This window comes from Schistocerca cancellata, chromosome 6 (genome assembly GCF_023864275.1).
Source record: "Schistocerca cancellata isolate TAMUIC-IGC-003103 chromosome 6, iqSchCanc2.1, whole genome shotgun sequence".
Classification (NCBI taxonomy): domain Eukaryota; kingdom Metazoa; phylum Arthropoda; class Insecta; order Orthoptera; family Acrididae; genus Schistocerca; species Schistocerca cancellata.
The window spans coordinates 145380928-145407111 of NC_064631.1; the positions used below are offsets into that span (position 1 = coordinate 145380928).

At 42.5% G+C, this 26184-nt stretch overlaps 1 protein-coding gene and 1 pseudogene across 1 annotated transcript in view; one reads left to right on the forward strand and one right to left on the reverse strand.

Annotated features, from left to right (window-relative positions):
- The first annotated feature begins 2392 nt into the window (after positions 1–2392).
- The window catches only part of LOC126191115 (cytochrome P450 6k1-like), a 58606-nt gene continuing 34814 nt past the window's right edge, over positions 2393–26184 (forward strand). Inside the window, exons 1-2 of the mRNA XM_049931856.1 lie at positions 2393–2439; positions 9517–9749. Of these exons, the coding sequence (XP_049787813.1) occupies positions 9527–9749 (223 nt within the window). The 5' untranslated portion in view covers positions 2393–2439; positions 9517–9526. The remainder of the gene's footprint in view (positions 2440–9516; positions 9750–26184) is intronic.
- Positions 14941–15058, reverse strand: LOC126089771 (5S ribosomal RNA; annotated as a pseudogene).

The window sequence follows — 26184 nt, forward strand, 5'->3', positions numbered from 1 at the left end:
AAGTTTGTAACATGTCAAACATAGGTTTTCGATTTCACTGATTTGCGCCTCTTGTTAAATATAGTATGCGATATAGTGCTACCTTCAAATAACAGAAACAAATGTTGGTATGCAATAATAACTAATTTAGCTCCAATTAACAAAAACAAATGTTAGTATGCAATAATAAACAATTTAGTTGAAAATATATTCACATTATGATAGACACTGGAGTTCAATAGAACATTTCTAACTTCATATTCAGCAGTCCAAAAGGCTTACAAAAAACTGGAGCCCAATATAGTAATTCTAACTTAATATTCAGAATCAGCAGACCAAAATACACAAAAATTAGCGAAAATTTCTCGTTTAACAAAATCACTGTTTCTCAGTGTTACACTGAAACGCAAATCGATTGCTGAAAATATAAATTTCATCAGTGAATAAATGTAGTCAGTCTACAGTTAATATTCCCATCAGGTCTAACAAATCCCTACAATATCATCTTATGTGAATGCCACACAAAGTCAAATTACTTTATTTTGCAGACTGGATACTTGTTCCCTAAGTGAGAAACTATGCCAAAATAATATCCCAATGAGCAAAAGTGTGTAACTCACTGATTTATACGTTCCTAAAATTGCCATTTATTCTTGTGATGAACTTAGTTCAGAATAACCGCATTAGGTAATCTAGAATGTTTACAGTTCAGGCTTTTGGCTATATGCTTACATGAGATTAAAAATTTCTACTGTGTTTATTAGTTCTTGTTGTTGCAATACATGAATTGCAGAAAATAGATTTTTGACGGCGTAAAACAGGATGAAATGAGTTTCTTAAAGTTTAAAAGCCAGCTCATGTATTCAAAACTTTTTAATAACATTAAAATAAATTTATTATTTTCATTGTTGACGCTTACCTAACGTGACAGTATAATTGTACAAAGCCATTTCACTTGTGTCGTTGCCGGCCGGGGTGGCCGAGCGGTTCTAGGCGCTACAGTCTAGAACCGCGCGACCGCTACGGTCGCAGGTTCGAATCCTGCCTCTGGCATGGATGTGTGTGATGTCCTTAGGTTAGTTAGGTTTAAGTAGTTCTAAGTTCTAGGGGACTGATGATCACAGCAGGTAAGTCCCATAGTGCTCAGAGCCATTTGAACCACTCGTGTCGTTCTATATTATTTTAGGATTAGCGCTGCGAGCTAGGGTGCTGAACATTCAAAAGCCCTCCATCATTATCGTTATCATCTGATGCAGGTCACTGAAATACATTAGCTTTGTCATTAGCTTTTGAGACTGCCGACAACGAATACGTCCCAGTAGAATTTTCATTAATACAAAGTCATTTCAGTATTACCAAGCGCTCACTGTGAACTATATAGATTGGACACCGTCAAGAGACTCACAGTGTATTGTTATGTGTGAATGGAGCAATAACAGCAACTTGAAGTTTGATCTAGATGTATACGCTGGTTCACAAATAAAAGGGTATTTACAAAAATTGGTTTTTATAGTTCAGGTGTGGATCATACGGTGAACATAGCCTACAACTTACGGCAACCCTATACATTCGACATAAATACGTATATATATATATATAAAGTCCCCTTCGAACTAAAGACTTCTTAAATGAGAAAAATTTTTGAACTAACATTCTTAACTACGTAATATTTAACTTCGTTTTCTGAATACATCCACAAGCACTCAGCTATAATTACCACATAGGAAGTATAGAGTAGAATAAATTAGAAAGATCGTTTACCAAGAATCATCATTTCTCGCACATAATAATTAACTATTAGCATACACATTATGCTGCGACCACTCTTCCTTGAAGTTAGTTTCACAATGACTCCAGAGGGACATATTTGCACTTTTTACTTCGTTGTGAATATGTTTAAATGGGTGTTATTTCGCGAAATTGTGAACAAGACTCGATTAGCACACTCACTTCGAGGCTAGAATGAAGTAAATTTAATGCTGTAAATTTCAGTCACACACCAGCTGCTTCGGAATATTTATCTGCTTAGTCATTTCTGTGTTTGAAATGGGATACAAATTACACGAAACGTAATGAAATATATATAGGAAGAAAAACGCCGTGGCTTCAAAGAGACCGATCCAAGAAGGTGAATACTGTTATGGTGGGGCAGTGGAAACGATCAATGTTGGAATTCGTACGGAACACGCTTAATAAAACACGGAACGCAAGAAGTAACGTGACAATTTTCCTTTGGATTACCGTTTCATCACGTGTTCCAAATGCAATTTCCCAACTTCCGCTGAACACCTCGAGATCTTGTGACAGGATGTTTGTTATCGGAACGACCTCAGCAGATGTCAGCGCTTAAAGATAACGACTGATAACTGGATATTACGCCATTGCTGGTACCGAGATACACAGTTTATATGCAGGGAGCAGGCACGCTGGGAGTACCAACAGACTTTAGTCGCCACACAGGTGAGTACTAACCAATAGCTTATTGGAAAGGTTACGGTAGCAGCATATGTAGTGACGCGCATCAGCTACTCTGCTTTGCAGTGCGGAGAAATTTACTCAGTCTACGCAAATGTATACGTAGACATGGTTTTCAACTGCTCTACTTCCCAGTATTAAAAAACTTAATACTCCTGAAAGCTATGGCGCAAAGCAATCATCTAAGTTTATTATCCGCCCAGACCAAATAACGAGAACGATGACGAACAAAATGAAGAAAAAAAAGTGGTTAGTTTAGCTGTCTCAAGGTAGCGGGCACCTGTGTTCGATTCCCGGCCGGGTCGGAAATTTTCATCGCTTGGGGACTGAGTGTCTTGTGTTGTTCTAATCATTTCACCTCACTTTCATTAACGTGAAAGTCGCCGAAGGGGTGTTAAATAGAAAGACTTGCAGCCGGCGACCGAACAACCCCACCTCCCGGCCAGTAACGCAATACGAGCACTTAATTTTCATCGAAAGAGATCATATGGGACATGACGCAAAATTTGTGACTGGAATGAGGATTTCTTGGTGAAGAGGACGCAGCGTGTTATTCTTCGACGGGAAAGTCATCGACAAGTGTATATAATTAATATGACCCTGGTAAGTGTGTTGACATTTTTGCCATTCGTGTTATACACTACTTGGCCATTAAAATTGCTTCACCAAGAAGAAATGCAGATGATAAACGGGTCATTGGACGCTTCCAATGTGCGTTCACCGCGATGTCGCCAAACACGTACGCGACCATCATGATGCTGTGAACAGTACCTGGATTCATCCGAAAAAGTGACGTTCTGCCATTCGTGCACCCAGGTTCGTAGTTGAGTACACCATCGCAGGCGCTCCTGTCTGTGATGCAGCGTCAAGGGTAACCGCAGCCATGGTCTCCCAGCTGATAGTCTATGCTGCTGCAAGCGTCGTCGAACTGTTCGTAAAGATGGTTGTTGTCTTGCAAACGTCCCCATCTGTTGACTCAGGGATCGAGACGTGGCTGCACGATCCGTTGCAACCATGCGGATAAGATGCCTGTCATCTCGACTGCTAGTGATTACGAGGCCGTTGGGATCCAGCACGGCGTTCCGTATTCCCCTCCTGAACTCACCGATTCCATATTCTGCTAATAGTCAGGATCTCGACCAAACCGAGCAGCAATGTCGCGATACGATAAACCGCAATCGCGATAGTCTACAATCCGACCTTTATCAAAGTCGGAAAAGTGATGGCACGCATTTCTCCTCCTTACACGAAGCATCACAACAACGTTTCACCAGGCAACGCCGGTCAACTGCTGTTTGTGTATGAGAAATCGGTTGGAAACTTTTCTCGTGTCAGCACGTTGTAGGTGTCACCACCAGCACCAACCTTGTGTGAATACTCTGAAAAGCTAATCATTTGCATATCACCTTTCGGTTAAATTTCGCATCTGTAGCAGGTCATCTTCGTGGCGTAGCAAGTTTAATGGCCACTAGTGTATGTTAATGACCTCGCGGACAATGTTAATAATAACCTCAGACATTTTGCAGATGGTACAGTTATCTGTAATGAACTACTGCCTGAAAAAAGGTGCACAAGTATTCAGTCGGATCTTGATAAGATTGCAGAGTGGTGCAACGACTGAGAATGCCTCGTTAGTACGAAACTCCGTTTGTTGTTTTCTTGCATGACATCTTGCGAACCATGGATGAAGAGCAACAGGCAGATTCAATATTCCTAGATTACCGGAAAGCGTTCGACACAGTGCCCGGCTGCAGACCGTTAACGAAGGTCCGAGCATAAGGAACAGGTTCCCAGACACGTGAGGGGTTGAAGACTTCTTAAGTAACAGAACCTAACACGTAATCGTCGATGGCAAATATTCATCAGAAAAAGGTGCCGTCAAGAGTGCCCTAGGGAAGTGTGATTTGAGCGCAAATGTTCTCTATGTACATAAACGATCTGACTGCGACTGTTTGATAACGACGTTGTAGTGTACGGGAGAGAGTTGTCGTGGAGGGGCTGTAGGAGATACAGGACGACTTAGACGGGACTACTATTCGAAGTGAGGAATGGCAGCTTGCTCTACGAGTAGATGCAGAAAAACGTAATTCGATGCAGATGACTAGGAAAAACAAAGCTGTAATGGTTCAAATGGCTCTCTGCTCTATGGGACTTAACTGAGGTCATCAGCCCCCTAGAGCTTAGAAGTACTTAAACCTAACTAACGTAAGGACATCACACACATCACACAAAGCTGTAATGTTCGCATTCAGTCTTTGTGGTGTGCTGCTTAACACAGTCACGTCGCTCAAATATCAAGGCCTAACGTTGAAAAGGGGTGTCAAGTGGGAGGAGCACGTGAGATCGGTAGTAGGGAGGGCAAATGGTCGACCTCGATTTATTTGGAAAAATCTAGGGAAGTGTAGCTCATCTATAAAGGAGCTCGCGTATTGAACACTAATGTGACCTATTCTTGAGAACTGCTCGAGAGTTTGCGATCCCCACCTGGTCGAAGAAAGGAACACATCGAAGGTGCTAGATTTTTTAACGATAGGTTCGAACAACACAGACGTATTACGGAGATGGTTCGGGAAATCAAATGGGAATCCCTGGAGGGATAGCGACGTTCTTGTCGCGAAACAGTATTGAGAAAATTTAGAGAAACGTCATTTGCGGTTGACTGCAGGACGATTCTACTGACACCAACGTAAATTTCACGTAAGGACCACGAAGAAAAGATGAGAGACATTAGGGCTCGTAGGAGGAGTCCAGATAGTCGTTTTTCCCTCGCACTATTTGCGAGTGAAATAGGAAAGGGGATGACTAGTTGTCGTACGAGGTACCTTCCACTGTGCACCGTATTATGAGCTAATTACAAGGGTCAGAAAGCCACTGGAACAATTATTCTCTGCGTGTTCCAATATGAATGGAACGGGGAGAGGTCTAATCGCCGATACACTGGGAAGTACACTCTGCCATGCACTTCGCTATGGTTTGCAGTAGATGGATGTAGATGTAGATACCTCTAGGAGTACATGAACTGTAACTAGACGTCACGGTTTCAGCTGCGGGAATTTTAAACTGTTGGTAAATGCTAGGATAGACAGAAAACATATACCGTTCGTAAGGGAACGGACTGTAGATGAAGCCGTAATTACAAACATGTTGAATATAAAACAAAAGTGTCGTGGACTTGTAGCCAGGCGAAAGAATGATAAGTAGAGCTGGGCAATCTTATGATGGGTTACAAGAGATGAGAAAATGAGACGGCATCTCAATGGCAGTTGGGTGGGCGACACAAGAAAACACGTATGTACAAAGTGGATACGTATAGTTGAAGACAATAGTGCATCGAGAATTCTATAGAAGTCCAGTTTCCTGTAGTCTACATCAAATTACTGATGATCATAATGACGATGCCGTCGTTAATTAAAGAGGTCTAACATTGTTATATTAGGTGTCTCGAACTTGGTCTCAGGCCACTAAAAGAATGCAACAGTAAATTACACTGAAGAGTCAAAGAAACTGATACATCTGCCTATATCGTGTTGGGCCCCCGCGAGCGTAATGAAATGCTGCAATACGACGTGGCATGGTCTCGACTAACGTCTGAAGCAGTGCTGGAGGGAATTGACACCATGAAACCAGCACGACTGTCCATAAATCCGTAGGAGTACGAGGGGGTGGAGATCTCTTCTGAACAGCACGTTGCAAGACATCCCAGATCAATAACGTTCATGTCTCGGGAGTTTGGTGGCCAGTGGAAATGTTTAATCTCAGAAGGGTGTTCCTGGTGCTACTCTGTAGCAATTCTGGACGTGTGGTGTGTCACATTGTCCCGCTGATTTGCCCAATGCACAATGGAATGGATGCAGGTGATCAGACGGGATGTTTACTTACGTGTCAACTGTCAGAGTCGTATCTAGACGTATCAGGAGTCCCATATCACTCACACTGCTCACGACCCACACCATTACAGTCTCTTTCAGCTTAAACAGTCCCCTGCTGACATGCAGGGTCCATGGATGCACGAGGTTGTCTCCATACCCGACACGTCCATCAGCTCGATGTGATATTTAGCGGACTCCAGACATTCAAGGTACATTCGTGAAATGGGCGTACGGGAAAATCCCCACTTCATCGCTTCCTCGGAGATGCTGCGTCCCATCGCTCATGCGCCGACTGTAACACCACGTTCAAACTCACTTAAATCTTGATAACCTGCAATTGTACCAGCAGTAACCGATCTAACAACTGCACCAGACACTTGTCTTACCGCAGCGCCGTATTCTGCCTGATAAGAAACCTTTGTATTTGAATACGCATGCCTATACCAGTTTCTTTGGCGCTTCAATGTAATTGACACTTGTGGTAAATCAACGAAACAGTTACACTGTTACTGTTGGTACGTGTGTTTCTTCGATTTGTTTATACGTTAAAATAAATAGACCGGGTAGTTCTTTGTTGACAGCTGTCACACGCTTCATAGAAATAGACACAAAGTAATACAATGCACTTATAAAACATTATTATTTAAAGGCATGGATGGTAACATCATACAATCTGAGTTGGAAAAAGGGGCGAGGGGACGGGGATTCCGCAACAGCACCCAAGGCCGTTTATTGTTAAGACTTTAATCGTAGCCTATAACCACTACTATCGGCGCGATCGAGAATTCCTCTGTGGAAATTGTTCACACAGTTAATGGTATCGTCATAGAAAACCACTGAGGTTCTTGAGATCACTCCCATCTTATATGAATGTGAGCATAATACTCAAATTGAAATTGTACGTACTATGAAGCAGTTAGCACCTAGTGTCACTGCGACTGGAAACGTTGAAGCACAAGGCTCCTGACAACATGAGGTGATAGTAGCGAAAAGTAGACCCCCCCTGCCCCCCAATTACAATTAACGTTAAAGTTTTGTGCTAAGGTGAAAACGCACCGCCTAGTGCGAGGATCCTTTTGTCGGTAGAAAAAGTGTTCATACCCTACACATTACGATGACAAAAGTGCACGACCTATGCTTCTAAATAGTTCTACCGTCCACTCTGTTGCACCAGATTTTGTTCCAAGTGTCTTATAGGTTTCCTGACTCGGAGTGAATGTACTATCGTCACGTGAATAGGCTATTCATGCTATAAACGAATATTATTTACGAGTAGAATTATCAGAATTGTGTAGCTTCCCAATAGTGCCATTAACTATTCAGTGGTTAGATGTTTTGCTGTATCCAAGAGAATAATGGATATGTATCAACACAATGTTATGCAAAAGAAATTACCTAAGTAAAATGGGAATAAACAGAAAATTTACTTATATTTTGTAATTATCCAGTGCGACCATCATTGTTTAAGTTCTATGATAATTCGCCAGATCCTTGACAGCCATTTTTAATACTTATTCCCTGGCCATTGGTATTTCAAAAAATATATTTCTCCGAAAACATTTTTCGTTAGTGATTCCGTTTCATTTCGGAAAATTAAGCATCTGATTACATTCGCTCACCATGAGCTCAGTCCGAGAACTTTCTCACGCCCTGAGCATACTGACTACTTCACAAAAGCTGCATTTGCTGAAGTTGGCAGGAAGTCAAAAATAATAGATACAATTTTCATCTACAAAATGATGTCCTCAGAACTTCAGTATAAGATGTAAAAATTTGAAAATATTGAAAGTTACAAAACCAACTAGTTCATTCGATTTATGAGTTTTTGAACATAATGTAGAAAAATTACAATTTTATTACAATATATATTATTTTAAAGCTTACTTGGATTGGCAGAACCACAGCCAAGTACGAAATGTGTGATACTCCACGTCTCGACTGTAACGTATGAACATATGAGTATCCCTCTCACAAAATTATGTACTGAGAGGCCCCTATAACCTTGACAGTATTATAATTCTATACAATTTTTTTCTGAGAAAATATAAAGATTCAAATTTAGCTGAAACAAGCTTAATGAGATCACTGACTGCTGATTACACTGGAAAATAAATTTTGTTTTGTATGTATTACAAACGTGTCAATCTACGCTTGTATGTTGCCTGACTCACAGGGTCTGAAATGAGTTAGAGAAGAGTTGGAGTTTGCCCTTTCTTCGATATCTAATGCACGGGAAAAAGATTAGTATTTAACGTCCCGTCAACAACTAGGTCATTAGGGACGGAGAACAAGCTCTGATTAGGAAAGATTGAGGAAGGTAATCGGGTGTGTCGTTTCAAAGGAACTATGCCGCTGTGGGAAAAGAGGAATTGGATCTTGTGGACCAAGTGTACTGGGCTAAAAGCAGAGTGTGGTGATTTTTAAACGTTGCATTTTGGGAAAGAAACTATTTGCTATTTTGACGACACGTAACGTTCTTAATTTTAGCTGCCAGTCGGCACTGATTTAAATCAATTGGGAAGCAAAAGGCCCGGTTTCACATCCCAGTCCGGCACAAGTTTTCAGCTTTCCTCATTGATTTAAATCAATGCCCATTGGCAGGTAATGTCATTAATTCCTTTTTGTCTTGATTCACAGTTGCTGCAGGATGAAAATGTTGCCCGTTCTTTCCGACACTTCCGAAAGAACAGACACTACATATATACTTAAACTTCTGTCCTCGTAACTGCTTCCTCTGTTTAATCATCGGGATGCTGATTTAGCCGAGAATTCATACCGTCTGTGTTCAGTTGCAATCGTCCCACGATGCCGCTCCTTCCAGCTGACAGTAATAGAGATAACAGTAGTTGCGTTCGGCAGATTTCCGTCCTGCTCTTCTGCAACTTAGTTAATCCATGAAGGGGAAGACGTCTACAGTATGCTTGAACAGTGCTTAATAAGATAGCGCAAGTATAAATAGCTTTTTTTGTCGAGATATCGCATAACGCTCGACAATGAAAATAGTGTAGTTTAGCAGACGAAATAGTAGATAACACAATTTGCAGAAATGCGCAGATACCATAACGTTCTGTAAAAACATTGAAATAATATGATGAAGTTGCAAAGAAGTTTCGTAGTAACGTGACATATGTACGGAATTGCATTCGATAAGCAGCAACTGTGTCACTGAAACAACATCCCTTCGTTCTTCCAGAGAGATCACGATGGGCATCTACTTCGACTCATGGCTCACGGAGCTGCTGGTGGTGCTCTCACTGCCGATAATCTACATCTACCTCAAGTTCGTCTTCGTCCACTACCGCTTCTGGAAGAGCAGGGGCGTACCTTACGACGAGCCGACCTTCCCTTTCGGAAGTCTGCGTGACAGCTTCTTTGGCAAGCTCTCGATGGGCTTGACCATCGCCAAAGTTTACAGGAAACACAAAGGTAATCTTTCTGCACCTGCACTTCGCTATTCATCCTCTCCTCTCCTCAGAATTTTAAACTCTAAATCTTCCAGGCCTGGCATCATCTGCTATCTTCTCACTGCTTATATTCAAATGCTAATACTATTATTAGTAGTTGCAGCTTTGTTACTGTATGCAACTTTGTTAGAGTACGTAAAATGGTAGGTAAGCAGTGTATCAAGTCCGTCAGGCACCATGTCTTCACCAAGGACAAAATGACTTTCTGCTGTTATAAAGTGAGCTTCATAAAAAAACATAAAAGATATATTAACTGTTGTCATAATTACACCCGCAGACTATCTGCTTTTTTAGGAAATCAGTGTCTGATGAGCAATGAAATGTATTGAGTGGGCTCAGGGTGGGAAGACTTTTCAGAATGGTCGAGAAGTGTGAGCAGCTAGGTCACTTATTTATTTATTTATTTATTTATTTTTTCATCACGCTTCTGAGTCGTTTGATGCTGTACGCCACGAATTTCTCCCTGCGCCGCCCTCTTTATCTCATAATAGCACTTGCACTTAACGTACTCAATTATTTGATGGATATAGTCCAAATCCTGTATTCCCATACAGTTTTTACCCTCGACAGCTCACGCAAGTACGACGGACATACGTCGTGCCATCCCGTCCCTTTTTGTTCCACATATTCCTCTCCTCGGCCTTTCTGAAGAGAATCTCCTCATTTCGTGTCCTATCAATCCACCTAATTTTCAACATTTTTCTGCTGCACTCCATTTCACACTCTTTGATTCTTTTATTTTTCGGTTTCCTTCACGTCCATTTAATTCTGTAATCCAAACATACACTATCAAAAATTTCTTCCTCAAATTAAGGACGATGTTTGATACAAGTAACCTTCTTTTGTACAGGAATTCCATCTATTCCTGTGCTAGTCAGTTTTTACGTGCTCCTTCCTATATCCATTATGTGTTATTTTGCTTCAAACGTAACGGAACTCCGTCCCTCACTTCGACCAGTCCGTGGCCCCCAACTTTAGTAAGTTGATCGGTAAGCTCAGTCCCACTATTCCTCGTTACTTTAATTTTGCGTCACTTTACTCTCAGTCCATATTCTGCACTCATTAGACCAGGGGTGTCCAACCCGCGGCCCGTGGGCCATATGCTGCCTAAGGCAAGTATCAATGCTGCCCAAGAAATGAGCATCTATCACAAGACTGGGGAAAAAATAAATTCCATAAAATTCTATTTAATAATTTATGATAAATTGAATATTTTCAATCTGAAACTCTTTCCAAGCGCTGCTATTCTCTCATTGGTCCACACCAGCTTTTTTTCTATTTTTCTTTCGCAGCAGTTATTGTCAGTGGTGTTGAGTACACTATGTGTGGCCCAAATATACTTCAAAATATACATTAAAGCTCGATGTTCTCTTCTACAGCATCGTTCATTAGGGTTCAATGAATTTTCCATCTCACGTATTTCTTGGTGCTGCAGTCTCTCTGGACTTGCTCTGACGTCACGACATCGGCTGCTGCGACCCACCAACGAATAGTTCAAACAGAAGTTGCACAATCCCAACCTGAGATGAATGTCTACAAAACATTAATGAAACACAAGTTCCCAGAATAACATCATATCACATGAAACAGTACAAGAATAGCGCTATAACTTCACACGTTTATCCATTCAGATACATCATAAAGGGAACAAAACTTTTAGTGTGATAAAATCGCGCGTACGTTATCCCAAAGCGGCACATGCAAATTTCAATCTCTTTGGTTGTTATGGCATTTCGTACCTTTTCATTTGAACACTCCTCATATAACCTTGTTTTGTATATTTTTTGCGAGGTAGTGAGGTTTAGTCTCTCCTTGTTTTTAAATCTCTACAGACGTCCTCTTCCATAATGGGATCAAATTCAGATAGCAATTATTTTTAAGAAATTACGGGTATTAGATTTGAACAACCTATCTCTTATACCTTGAAAAGCCAGACCAGTTTTACCAAGAAATTTACGAATTGCTACGATTCTTAGAAGCTTCTCGTTCCCATAATTTGTTTCTGTGTTAATAATTCTTTGAACGGCTATGCCCGTACAATTTTAAAATCCACAACGGCTATGTCTGCAGTTTTACAAGCCTTCAATCTTCGGTTCATTGTTAGCTACGATTTTTGGGCCTGAATATGAGTTTTTTAAATTTCGTGCTCTTTTTAAGTTCTACCGATGAACTTCCAACTTTTAACATCGTCCTTTGAAATAGAACTATTTACGCAGCCAAAATTTTTGCAACCCGAAATAGTAAACGTAGTTTTTTTTCAAAAAAGCACTTGACACTGTCATGAAACTTGCTCTCAATTGCTTAAAATTCGTTTTACAATAATTTATAAGGAGCGTTCAATAACTAATGCAAAACGTTTATTTTCTCAGCCAATTTCGGTTGAAAAAAATGTGGAATTTATTGTGGGACATTGTGGATTCTTCTTACTTCAGCCCGTAAAGTTTCACTAAGTTGCGATAGTTGGCGGCGCTATATGTAGCATTCGAAATGGTATGTAACGGAGGGTTCAAATGGCTCTGAGCACTATGGGACTTAACATCTGAGGTCATCAGTCCCCTAGAACTTAGAACTACTTGAAACCTAACTAACCTAAGAACATTACACAAATCAATGCCCGAGGCAGGATTCGAACCTGCAACCGTAGCGGTCGCGCGATTCCAGACTGAAGCGCCTAGAACCGCTCGGCCACATCGACCGGCTGTAACGGAGGGGCGTTCCAAGTAGAGACAGTCACTGAATTTCTTTTCGCGGAAAACCAGAGTGTCACATATATTCGTAGGCCGTTGCAGAATATCTAAGATGAACAAAAGCAGGGTGAGTCGTTGAGCGAGGCGTCTGTCATCGTCACAACAAGGCTGCGCAAGTGTCGGAAGTTCCATGCGGCTTTTCGCGGATGATGCTGTACTATACAGAGAAGTTGCAGCATTAGAAAATTGTAGCGAAATGCTGGAAGATCTGCAGCGGATAGGCACTTGGTGCAGGGAGTGGCAACTGACCCTTAACATAGACAAATGTAATGTATTGCGAATACATAGAAAGAAGGATCCTTTATTGTATGATTATATGATAGCGGAACAAACACTGGTAGCAGTTACCTCTGTAAAATATCTGGGAGTATGCGTGCGGAACGATTTGAAGTGGAATGATCATATAAAATTAATTGTTGGTAAGGCGGGTACCAGGTTGAGATTCATTGGGAGAGTCCTTAGAAAATGTAGTCCATCAACAAAGGAGGTGGCTTACAAAACACTCGTTCGACCTATACTTGAGTATTGCTCATCAGTGTGGGATCCGTACCAGATCGGGTTGACGGAGGAGATAGAGAAGATTCAAAGAAGAGCGGCGCGTTTCGTCACAGGGTTATTTGGTAACCGTGATAGCGTTACGGAGATGTTTAACAAACTCAAGTGGCAGACCCTGCAAGAGAGGCGCTCTGCATCGCGGTGTAGCTTGCTCGCCAGGTTTCGAGAGGGTGCGTTTCTGGATGAGGTATCGAATATATTGCTTCCCCCTACTTATACCTCCCGAGGAGATCACGAATGTAAAATTAGAGAGATTAGAGCGCGCACGGAGGCCTTCAGACAGTCGTTCTTCCCGCGAACCATACGCGACTGGAACAGGAAAGGGAGGTAATGATAGTGGCACGTAAAGTGCCCTCCGCCACACACCGTTGGGTGGCTTGCGGAGTATAAATGTAGATGTAGATGTAGAAACCTGTCCGACCTCTCGCGTGGTGGCCGACCGCAGTCAGCTGTAACACCCTGCAATGCTGGAACGTGCGGACACTCTAATTCGAGGTGACCGACGATCACAATCAAACACCTCGCTGCTCTGCTATAGTTGGAGTCACGAACGATGGCGGTCGAGTTTAGGCTTGTTCTGCAGACCTACGTCACTCACTCTCCGACAGCCAATGAGCGTCCAGTAGTGCTCTGAGCGGTCTGTTCTGAATGCCGTAGCTAATGCGAGCATTAAACGTGTTCGTATCGAGTTGTTTAGTGAATTTTTATACCATTTGTTGCGACTTGTTATTGCTGGTGGCAGTGGTAAGTGATACATTCCGCATAAGCGAGGGAGAGACATAATTTGCAGGATATACACTTCCTTCCAGCGGAAAGCACGCGCACGCGCTTAGCGCAGCTGTCGCTTGGTATAGTTAACAATGCAATCCTCGTCCGTGCTTGGACATGCGCGAACCACCATCGCTCCTGGATCGGACTATAAATGCCTCTGTTGATAGTGCTGTCACACTTGTTCACCAGTTGGGATACTCAAAGGTCCGCTGGGTTCCTCACCAAGACCGACGAAGGACGATCTGTGCCGAACTGCTTGGGTGTTACAAGGCCGATCATGACAAATTTTCGTCGTACATCGTCACGGCCGATGAAAAATGGGTTCATCACTTCGAAACAAAACGGTAATCCATGGGACGGCACACTCTTCACCTCCAAAGAAAAAGTTCAAAGCCGCGCCCTCAGCCGGTGAAGTCATGGGGATAGTCTTTGGGGCTTTCTACGGGTTATTCTGCTTGATATCCTCCCTCCCGGCGCAACGATCAACTCTTAAGTTTATTGTGCTACCCTCAGGAAATTTAAGAAGCAAGTGCAGCGTGTTCGTCGCCACAAAAAATGTAAAAGAACTTCTCCCTGTACATGGCAGCGCAAGGTCTCACACCAGTCTGGACACTGGAAAAGAGCTCACAAAACTTCACTGGACTGTTGTTCCTCATCTACCCTCTAGCCCGGATTTCACACCTTCCGACTTCCATCTGTTTGGCCCAATGAAGGAAGCACTCCGTGTGGAGCAGGATGGGGAGGTTACTGATGCACCAAGACGTTGGCTCCGACGCCGACCAGTAGGGTGGTACCATGTGGGCATATGGCCAGTAAGGTGGCCCAGTAAGGTGGCGTAACGCAATCGCATTGAAGAGAGGTTATGTTGAAAAATTGGGTTTTGTAGAGAAAAAAAGTATACCGTCGTCAGGTCACAAGTGGCCCATCGAGACCATCCGACCGCCGTGTCATCCTCAGCTGACGATGCGGATAGTAGGGGCGTGTGGTCAGCACACCGCTCTCCTGGTCGTTAGGATGGTTTTCTGAGACCGGAGCCGCTACTATTCGGTCGAGTAGCTCCTCAATTGGCACCTCTAAAAATGGCAACAGCGCATGGCGGCCCGGATGGTCACCCAGCCAAGTGCCGGCCACGCCCGACAGCGCTTAATTTCGGTGATCTGACGGGAACCGGTGTATCCACTGCGACAAGGCCGTTGCCTCTGTAGAGAAAAGAGTGGGGAATAATATTGTGTATTGGAATCCAGGATAAAACCTACTTGCTTTCACAAAACAAGAATTTGTTGCATTAGTTGCTGAACGCCCCTCATACACAGAGGGGGTACTGCTCACTAGTATGGTGTACCGCTGACAGAGAGGCAGAACTCGTCGCTGTCCTGTCAACTTCGCGGAAATCCAACTCGTTGGGCCTGGAGCGGGGCTGGGAGGTGGCGGGGGAGGGGGGGAGGGAGGGAAGCGGAGAGTCAGCGGCAGGACAGCCTAGCCATACTGCCAGCTCGGCGTGTCCGCCGCACAGCACACGAGACACCTTGAGGGTGGCATTCAACGTGGCCACATGTAGCGGAATGGGGAAAGACTGGTAGACAGAGAACGACAAAACACGCCAACTTCTTGAGTGGCTATCTGGACAAGAATTAGTTGATTCCCATACGTCGCTTTCTACAATCTATCGTAATGATGTGGAATGATTCATTTTACGGAATATTATGTGACTGTGTGCTAGTCGTTTATGGATTGGTCGCATAATTTTTGCACTAAACTGTCTTCCGAGGAATAGCAACACTTTGCGTTGATTGTCATCTATTCATGATTGTTGCTAGCGTAAGGGTATTCTTAACATAGGCCATTTTCCTTCTTCTCATTGCGTTCATTGTAACAAATTTAGTTTAATATACGTTCTTTGCTACAGATAAGTACGATGAAGAGCCAAAGAAACTGGTACACTTGCCTAATATCGTACAGGGTCCTCGTGAGCGCGCAAAACTGCCGCAACACGACGTGACATGGACTCGACTAATGTCTGAAGTACTGATGGAGAGAACTGACACCAAGAATAGTGCAGAGCTGTTCATAAATCCGTAAGAGTACGAGGGGGTGGAGATCACTTCTGAACAGCACATTGCAAGGCGTCCTAGATATGCTCAATAATGTTCATGTCTGAGGAGTTTGGTGGCCAGCGGAAGTGATTAAACTTAGAAGAGTGTTCCTAGAGCCACTCTGTAGCAGTTCTGGACGTGTGCGGTGTCGCATTGTCCTGCTGGAATTGTCGAAGTCCGTCGGACTACACAGTGGACGTGACTGGACGCAGGTGACCAGACAGGATACTTACGTACGTGTCACCCGTCAAGGTCGTATCTAGACGTATCAGGGGCCCAATATCACATCAACTGCACACACCCCATACCATTATAGAGCCTCCACCAGCTTGGACAGCACCCTGCTGACATGCAGAGTCCATGGATTCATGGGGTTGCCTCCATACCCGTACACGTCCACGTCGATACAATTTGAAACGAGACTCGTCCGACAAGGCAAAGTGTTTCCAGTCATCAACAGCCCAATGTCGGTGTTGACGGGCCCAGGCGAGGCGTAAAGCTGTGTTTCATGCTGATATAAAGAGTACGCTATTAGGCCTTTGGCCCCTAAATCTCATATCGACGATGTTTCGTTGAATGGTTGGCGCGCTGACACTTGTTGATAGCCCAGCATTGAAATCTGCAGCAATTTTCGGTAGGGTTGCACTTCTATCAAGTTGAACGATTCTCTTCAGTCGTCGTTGGCCCCGTTCTTCCAAGATATTTTTCGGCCGCAGCGATGTCGGAGATTGGATGTTTTGGCGAATTTCTGATATTGGCGGTTGTTGTTGTTGTGGTCTTCAGTCCAGAGACTGGTTTGATGCAGCCCTCCATGCTACTCTATCCCGTACAAGCTTCTTCATCTCCCAGTACCTACTGCAACCTACATTCTTCTGAAGCTGTTTAGCGTATTCGTCTCTTGGTCTCCCTCTACGATTTTTATCCTCCACGCTGCCCTCCAAACCTAAACTGGTGATCCCTTGATGGCTCAGAATAGGCCCTACCAACCGACCCCTTCTTCTAGTCAAGTTGCACCACAAATTTCTCTTCTATCCAATTCTATTCAATACCTCCTCATTAGTTATGTGATCTACCCATCTGATCTTCAGCATTCTTCTGTAGCACCACATTTCGAAAGCTTCTATTCTCTTCTTGTCTAAGCTATTTATCGTCCACGTTTCACTTCCATACGTGGCTACACGCCATAAAAATACTTTCAGAAACGACTTCCTGACATTTAAATCTATACTGGATGTTAACAAATTTTTCATCTTCAGAAACGCTTTCCTTGCCATTGCCAGTCTACATTTTATATCATCTCTACTTCGACCATCATCAGTTATTTTGCTCCCCAAATAGAAAAACTCCTTTACTACTTTAAGTGTCTCATTTCCTAATCTAATTCCCTCCGCATCACCTGACTTAATTCGACTACATTCCATTAACCTCGTTTTGCTTTTGTTGACGTTCATTTTATATCCTCCTTTCAAGACACTGTCCATTCCGTTCAACTGCTCTTCCAAGTCCTTTGCTGTCTCTAACAGAATTACAATGTCATCGGCGAACCTCAAATTTTTTATTTCTTCTCCATGGATTTCAATTCCTGCTCCGAATTTTTCTTTCGTTTCCTTTACTGTTTGCTCAATAAACAGATTGAATAACATCGGGGATGGGCTACAACCCTGTCTCACTCCCTTCCCAACCACTGCTTCCCTTTCATGCCCCTCAACTCTTATAACTGCCATCTGGTTTCTGTACAAATTGTAAATAGTCTTTCGCTCTCTGTATTTTACCCCTGCCCCTTCAGAATTTGAAAGAGAGTATTCTACTCAACATTGTCAAAAGCTTTCTCTAAGTCTACAAATGCTAGAAACGTAGGTTTACCTTTCCATAATCTATTTTCTAAGATAAGTCGTAGGGTCAGTATTGCCTACGGGTTCCAACATTTCTACGGAATCCAAAGTGATCTTCCCCGAGGTCGGCTTCTACCAGTTTTTCCATTCATCTGTAAAGAATTCGTGTTAGTATTTTGCAGCCGTGGCTTATTAAACGGATAGTTCGGTAATTTTCACATCTGTCAACACCTGCTTTCTTTGGGATTGAAATTATTATATTCTTCTTGAAGTCTGAGGGTATTTCGTTTGTCTCCTGCACCTTGCTCACCAGATCGTAGAGTCTTCTTAGACCTGGCTCTCCCAAGGCTGTCTGCAGTTCTCTACTCTAGTTGTCAACTCCCGGGGCCTTGTTTCGACTTAGATTTTTAGTGCTCTGTCAAACTTATCAGGCAGTATCATATCTCCTATTTCATCTTCATCTACATTCCCTTCCATTTATATAATATTGTTCTCAAGAACATCGCCCTTATATACACCCTCTATATACTCCTTCCATCTTCCTGCTTTCCCTTCTTTGCTTAGAACTGGGTTTCAACTGAGCTCTTGATATTCATGCAAGTGGTTCTCTTTTCTCCCAAGGACTGTAGACAGTATCTATCTTACCCCTAGTGATATACGCCTCTACATACTTACATGTGTCCTCTAGCCGTCCCTGCTTAGCCATTTTGCACTTCCTGTCGATCTCATTTTTGAGACGTTTGTATTCCTTGTGTCCTGCTTCATTTACTGCGCCGGCCAGAGTGGCCGTGCGGTTCTGCGCGCTACAGTCTGGAGCCGAGCGACCGCTACGGTCGCAGGTTCGAATCCTGCGTCGGGCATGGATGTGTGTGATGTCCTTAGGTTAGTTAGGTTTAATTAGTTCTAAGTTCTAGGCGACTGATGACCTCAGACGTTAAGTCGCATAGTGCTCAGAGCCAATTTTTTTTTCATTTACTGCATTTTTATATTTTCTCCTTTCATCAATTAAATTCAAGATCTATTCTGTTACCCAAGGATTTCTATTAGCCCTCGTCTTTTTACCTACTTGATCCTCTGCTACCTTCACTACTTCATCTCTCAAAGCTACCCATTCTTCTTCTACTGTATTTCTTTCCCGCATTCTTGTCAATCGTTCCCTAATGCTCTCCCTGAAGCTCTCTAAAACCTCTGGTTCAGTTTATTCAGGTCCCATCTCCTCAGATTTCCACCTTTTTGCAGTTTCTTCAGTTTTAATCTACAGTTCATAACCAATAGATTGTGGTCAGAGTTCACATATGCCCCTGGAAATGTCTTACAATTTAAAACCTGGTTCCTGAATCTCTGTCTTACCATTATATAATCTATCTGAGACCTTCCAGTGTCTCCATGCTTCTTCCATGTATACAATCTCCTTTTATGATTCTTGAACCAAGTTATGCTCTGTGCATACCAGGCGGCTTCCTCTTTCATTCCTTCCTCCCATCCCATATTCACCTACTACGTTTCCTTCTTTTCGAGTTCCAATCACCTATGACTATTAAATTTTCGTCTCCTCCACTATCTGAATAATTTCTTTTATCTCATCATACATTTCATCAACATCTTCGTCATCTGCGCAGCTAGTTGGCATGTGGTAGGCGTGGGCTTCGTATCTATCTTGGCTACAATAACGCGTTCACTATGTTGTTTGTAGAAGCGTACTCGCATTTCTATTTTCCTATTCATTATTAAACCTACTCCTGCATTACCCCTATTTGATTTTGTATTTATAACCCTGTATTCACCTGACCAGCAGTCTTGTTCCTCCTGCCACCGAACTTCACTAATTTCCGCTATATCTAACTTTGACCTATCCATCTCCCTTTTTAAATTTTCTAACCTACCTGCCCGATTAAGGGATCTGACATTGCACGCTCCGATCCGTAGAACGCCAGTTTTCTTTCTCCTGACAACAACGTCCTCCTGAGTAGTCCCCGCCCGGAGATCCGAATGGGGGACTAATTTACCTCCGGAATATTTTACCCAATAGGACGCCATCATCATTTAACCATACAGTAAAGCTGCATGCCCTTGGGAAAAATTATGGCTGTAGTTTCCCCTTGCTTTCAGCCGTTCGCAGTACCAGCACAGCAAAGCCTTTCTGGTTAGTGTTACAAGGCCAGATCAGTCAATCATCCAGACTGTTGCCCCTGCAACTACTGAAAAGGCTGCTGCCCCTCTTCAGGAACCACACATTTGTCTGACCTCTCAACAGATACCCCTCCGTTGTGGTTGCACCTACGGTACGGCTATCTGTATCACTGAGGCACGCAAGCCTCCCCACCAACGGTAAGGTGTACGAATCTCCACTTCATCGCTACCTTGATCATGCTGTGTCCCATCGCTCGTGCACGTCCTATAACACCATGTTCAAACTCACTTAAACCTTGATTACCAGTCATTGTAGCAGCAGTAACCGATCTAACAACTGCGCCAGACTGCATTGGCGTTACCGACCGCAGGGCCGTATTCTGCCTGTTTAAATATTTCTGTATTTGAATACGCATGCCTGTACCAGTTTCTTTGGTGCCTCAGTGCACTACATTTGAAAATGATAGTTTCGTAATAGGCATTCTCGAATATATGTTACTTCCGTGCGAAATCTGGAGGCAGATTCAAGTGAGTCTGCGCAAACTGGGAGCGTCGTAATGGTGATGCGACACACATCTGTGACAAGTGGCGTGCCATTGTTGTTGTGGTAGAGCTACTCGCGCCGCGCGCCACTGTGGGAGAGGCGAGATGGGGACCGGGAAAGCAGTCCTCGCATATGCTCCTTTCGGCACCACGCATATGGACAAAGGTAGTCTCGGGCGTCCGATAAATATTGCCTTACTACAGAACCTTATTGTCACCGAGTAGCGTTTCGTTTTTCCCCATTTTGGTTTTTTTTTCATTAGTACATTATATTTTTCAATTATTTATATCCGTATAGTTTTGCTGTTTTGTTGCGTTATTGTTTTTCCTTTTTCGAGAACAATGGACAATTCAATGACTGGTGAACCATTAGACATTGGGATTATACCTTGTGGCTCCACAATGTCTTCAAACCGCAATAAGGCACAGAAGATTCATCGTGAGAATAGTGAAATCGGAAGTAATATTATAAAATCATCTGATTCAAGAAACAAGGCAGGAAATTTTTAATCTTACGCAGTGAAATAAGGTTGTCTAAGTGCTGCCTATAATGCTGGTGTGAATGTACGATTTGTAACAAAAATTCTAAATCTGGGAAATTCCACAGATGTATCCCCTTTGTGTTCAGTATCTGAAATATGTAAGTTTCATTGTGATTACTTGAATGTAGATGTAATGAGAGTGCATGGGGACATCACATCTTCGCTGTAAGCTAGAAACAGTCGAGAAACACCCATGAATGACAATGTTTTATTGGCGTATAGTGACGAGAAACTTCATTGGATACAAAAATGAAGGATGTGGTCGATATTATTCCGAAAATATGAGTATGCTGAAAGAGTCTGCTGATATATTTAATTTGCTGAAATGTATTTCTAAAAAAGGCACGACAATCTTTTTCGAATGACGTAAACTCTTTCATTCACGAGGCACACCTGACTAGCTTCTGCTTTCCTGTCGCGTCGTGTTGTGCGGTGGATCAATGGTTTGCTTTTCTCAATAGTAACTATTTCATTCGTGAGTCACACATTGTCAGTTTGACAGGACAAGGCGAGTAACCAGCGTCTCACATTTGCGCGTCACTCCGGCTGAATGGTAAGCTCGTTGGTACCTTCATATTGCTCAGATGAAGCACAGGAAGAAAAGCCTACGGCAAATTACCATTCTAGTCGTTCCCTATTAAAAATACGATGGTTACGAGGATTCCGCCAAAACCGGAACAGAATCGGCGATTTATCTTTGCCTGAATTGTTTACTTTTTCTAATTTGAAGAAGCATCGTCATTTATGAGTAACGGCTCTACTACTCTTGTTAACACGTTTAATTGTGCTTCTTTTGTCAAAACATAGTATAATTTGCACAAAATCATCTTGCTGCAGCTTTTGCGGCAGAATTCTCAAACAGTGTCTCATTAAACAAGCAAATGGTGACCAGAAAGGTCAATAGCTTAGAGAAAACCTCATTGTGTCGGTTTCCAGTGAGAAGAAATATCATGTTTATATCCATGCTAGCAAATTCTCTTTTCACTAGATGTCGGTGACTCAGAAAAATTACTGGTTTGAAAATAAAATAAAAAGTATAGATACTACTATATCACCATAGATAAGAAAGTTTCGTGTGTTAATGCTTTGGCAAAATACTCTCCTCCTAGTGTGCTATAATGTGCCAAAATCTCATTCCGATATCTCGACCGATTTAGGAGATATGAGTGACGTTACGAATATTTCATTCTCGTGCGTGCGAACAGGAGTGAATATGCTACATACAATCCATTTTCTAGAGATCAAAGACAGATAGAGACCTTCTCCCAAGTCTAAAGAAAAATTCAATACATTAGCTAAATTTTGGTATGCAGTAATATACACCAAACGCAAAATCGTAGCGATCCCTAATTTTCATTGCAGACTTTTCTAATTATGAGCAATGTCTTACTCAAAGACGTATATTGCTGTAAATATGACAATTAGAGAGATGGTGGGCACTTCACCGTGAAGCTGACATATAAAGCTAGAAGTAACATAAAAATCAAATATATTTACCGGATAGTTCCTGCAAAGTAGTTCGAGAAAGATTACAGGGTGCACACTTCGCTTCTGTCAGCGCGCGTAGCACTTCACTTGGCACGTGGTATACGCGTCTCAAATTGCACTTAGCCTTACCACGGCCAACACTCCAGAATCGGAGTTCTGCAACATTTTTCACAAAGCTTTCAGCCAGGGTGGGTTACAGCGATCATTCACTACTATAGGATAAAAAGTGCTATAGCGGTTGTCGCGAAAACAGGCAGGTCATCTGTACCATTTACAATATTTCCTGTTAATGACAATTTCAAATATTAGCAAAAACTTCAAAAAAAGTCACACATCTTTATGTTGGAGTATTTTCCAAAAGAAAATTCTTAGCAGTCCTTACGATAAAACGAAAAACTAACTTTACAAGAGCTCGTAAAGAGATCTAGTTTTTTACTTCGGTCTGAGGAACAAGTCAGAAACACTAACATATTTACACTCAAAAAATGCAGGAAGGTTCTCAAAGTTTATAAATACATCTAAAACATATTCTACCGTGAAAACGTAGGACTATTCGGATATAAAAAAAAATACCGTAAGAGGTGTGAAACTTCTCACATGGGTAACAAAAATCGCCGTCCCTGACGAATCTGCGTTGTGTTTGACCATGTAAAAGCTTCCGGAGAGAAAATTGTTAAGAAGAGTATAAAGTTAATTTTAGTAACATGTGAGACGTAATTACTGCTTCGTGTCACTTACGAGCGACACTGTTTACGAGTGACTCCATTCGTGACAGCGCGCAAGGACGCGCTAGCCGCCTCAAGGATTCCTGTTCTGACCCTCACTTCAATAGTACCGAGAATATTCCTTAATTACTGAAGACACTGTACATGCAGCTGTAACAAAATCTTCGTCGCTGCACCCACCACTTAAAACAGCACTATACAGGTGTGCAGTTTACGTCTAGTATCTTTTAGGCCATTTTTCCCCCATGGATGTCTGATGATAGATAAATTCCGAAAAGTGCCATATGAACAAGAAAAGTCGTTCCTTACCTAACATTTGACTTTCACCATTGCGCCCAATCAGCCTGAATGCAAAAGTACTGATTGTTTCAATTTCAAGTTTGACATCAGATAACAAATGGCAAAGGAAATATTTTTTTCTTGTGATATAATTATAAATGGACAATTTTCAGATTTTGTTACCCTTTACTTGTACCATGAAACCTTGCTTCTTGCCAAATTTCATGATTCTAGGTCAACGGGAAGTACCCTATAGGTTTTGATGAGTGAGTTTGCGAGTACCAAAATATGTGACGTAAATGTACGTACCTTTTGATTTCATTGACTTAGAAGCTAACGTTTATTATACCGTCAAGGGACCACAGACATAGTATGAGACATAAATTTCAACTTGACACGTCTGCCCATTACCGAGAAAACTGGGTCGTAACAGACAGATAGACAATCTTGATATCAAAAACTGAAAAAAAAGTCTTGTGATATAACAACAAGCTGATAGCTTTCGGATTTTTCCCTTTGGTTGTACTGTGAAACCTTGCTTCTTGGCAAATTTCGTGATTCTAGGTCAACGGGAAGAACCCTATAGCTTTTGATGAGTGAGTTTGTGAGTATCAAAATATGTGACGTAAGTAGCCGAATCTTTTGATTTTATTGTCTTAGAAGCTTCAATATTTTACACCACCAAGGGACCATAGACCTCAGCATGTGACATAAATTTTAACTTGATATCTCTACCTGTTCCTGAGAAAAAGGTGTCTTAACTGTCGGACAGACAAATATATAGACAGAGGTGGACAACAAAGTGATCCTGTATGGGTTCCGTTTTTACTGATTGGGGTAAGGTACCATAAAAAGCCGTTATGTACTCCATTTCTGTGTTTGTAGATATAAGTTTCCGTCGTTTTATGGAGATGGGCAGTTTCCGCATAAGCTCACTTTTACCGTTCATTACTGGGTTAAGCGATATGACGCTATGTTGACGTTCCGCCTCCTCTGAACATACCACCGTTTCGTGGCGAAGTCCTTTTCCGTTATTTTTCAGTGTGGGTCCACTTTAATGCTACCGAGCGTTATCATATGACCAGAGAGGAATCTCCCTGATTGACTTGTCTCTAACGAGGCATGTTGCAGTTCATTCATCTGAGGCTGTTAAAAAAGTTAAGCTTCTGCAGCAGTCTTGGATCACGCTCGTGTACCTGGCTGTTGTGTGTAGGCGGTGACAAATAAAAATTTAATTTCACGAACAATGAGAGAGGCTTAAGTCCGGTGATGCTGAGGGAATTAAATTAGGAAATGAGACACTTAAAGTAGTAAAGGAGTTTTGCTATTTGGGGAGCAAAATAACTGATGATGGTAGAAGTAGAGAGGATATAAAATGTAGACTGGCAATGGCAAGGAAAGCGTTTCTGAAGAAGAGAAATTTGTTAACATCGAGTATAGATTTAAGTGTAAGGAAGTCGTTTCTGAAAGTATTTTTATGGAGTGTAGCCATGTATGGAAGGAAACATGGACGATTAACAGTTTGGACAAGAAGAGAATAGAAGCTTTCGAAATGTGGTGCTACAGAAGAATGCTGAAGATTAGATGGGTAGATCACATAACTAATGAGGAGGTATTGTATAGGATTGGGGAGAAGAGGAGTTTGTGGCACAACTTGACAAGAAGAAGGGACCGGTTGGTGGGACATGTTCTGAGGCATCAAGGGACCACAAATTTAGCATTGGAGGGCAGCGTGGAGGGTAAAAATCGTAGAGGGAGACCAAGAGATGAATACACTAAGCAGATTCAGAAGGATGTAGGTTGCAGTAAGTACTGGGAGATGAAGAAGCTTGCACAGGATAGAGTAGCATGGAGAGCTGCATCAAACCAGTCTCAGGACTGAAGACCACAACAACAAGAGAGGCTGTAGTGGTGCCGGCCGGTGTGGCCGAGCGGTTCTAGAGACTACAGTCTGGAACCGCGCGACCACTCCGGTCGCAGGTTCGAATCTTGCCTCGGGCGTGGATGTGTGTGATGTCCTTAGGTTAGTTAGGTTTAAGTAGTTCTAAGTTCTAGGGGACTGATGACCTCAGATGTTAAGTCCCATAGTGCTCAGAGCCATTTTTTTATTTTGAGCTGTAGTGGTAGTACAGCAACATCGACGGACAATTAAAAGCGCTTCTGTGGTGTACTATTCAACTTAGGCTCACTGCATCCATATTTGTAATATAGGTAGTAACTGATACAGTTTGTAGCTAACTCTCAAACCAGGATGAATTAGCGAATATATGATGTGCTGAACATCTGAGACAAGATACAGACTGTAACCTGTATCATTAGTGTTAAGGACAGGGTTCGTACCAGTGGTGCTACTCAAGTATGCCTTATCGACCCGCCTAAGCTTGAGGTTAGAGAAATTCCAGTGATAAGTTGAAGCTTTCGTAGCACCCAACTCACGAAAGACAAGTATCTGGATTCGATTCCCGGTCCAGCAAAAATCTTTTGCTTCTTACTCCAGGACGTCAGGGCAACGTACAGGCCCCTGTTTTCCACTGACATCCCACACATCGCTGTCACAATTCGCTTCTCTCTCACTTCCTTTCCGCAGAGCGCCCGTTCTACTAGGCTTCCACCACAGCTCTGTCTGCCCATCACTCCCTCTTCTCTCCGTCATTTGTTTTCCTGTTAGTCCTGTTCCCTGCTGTGACATTAC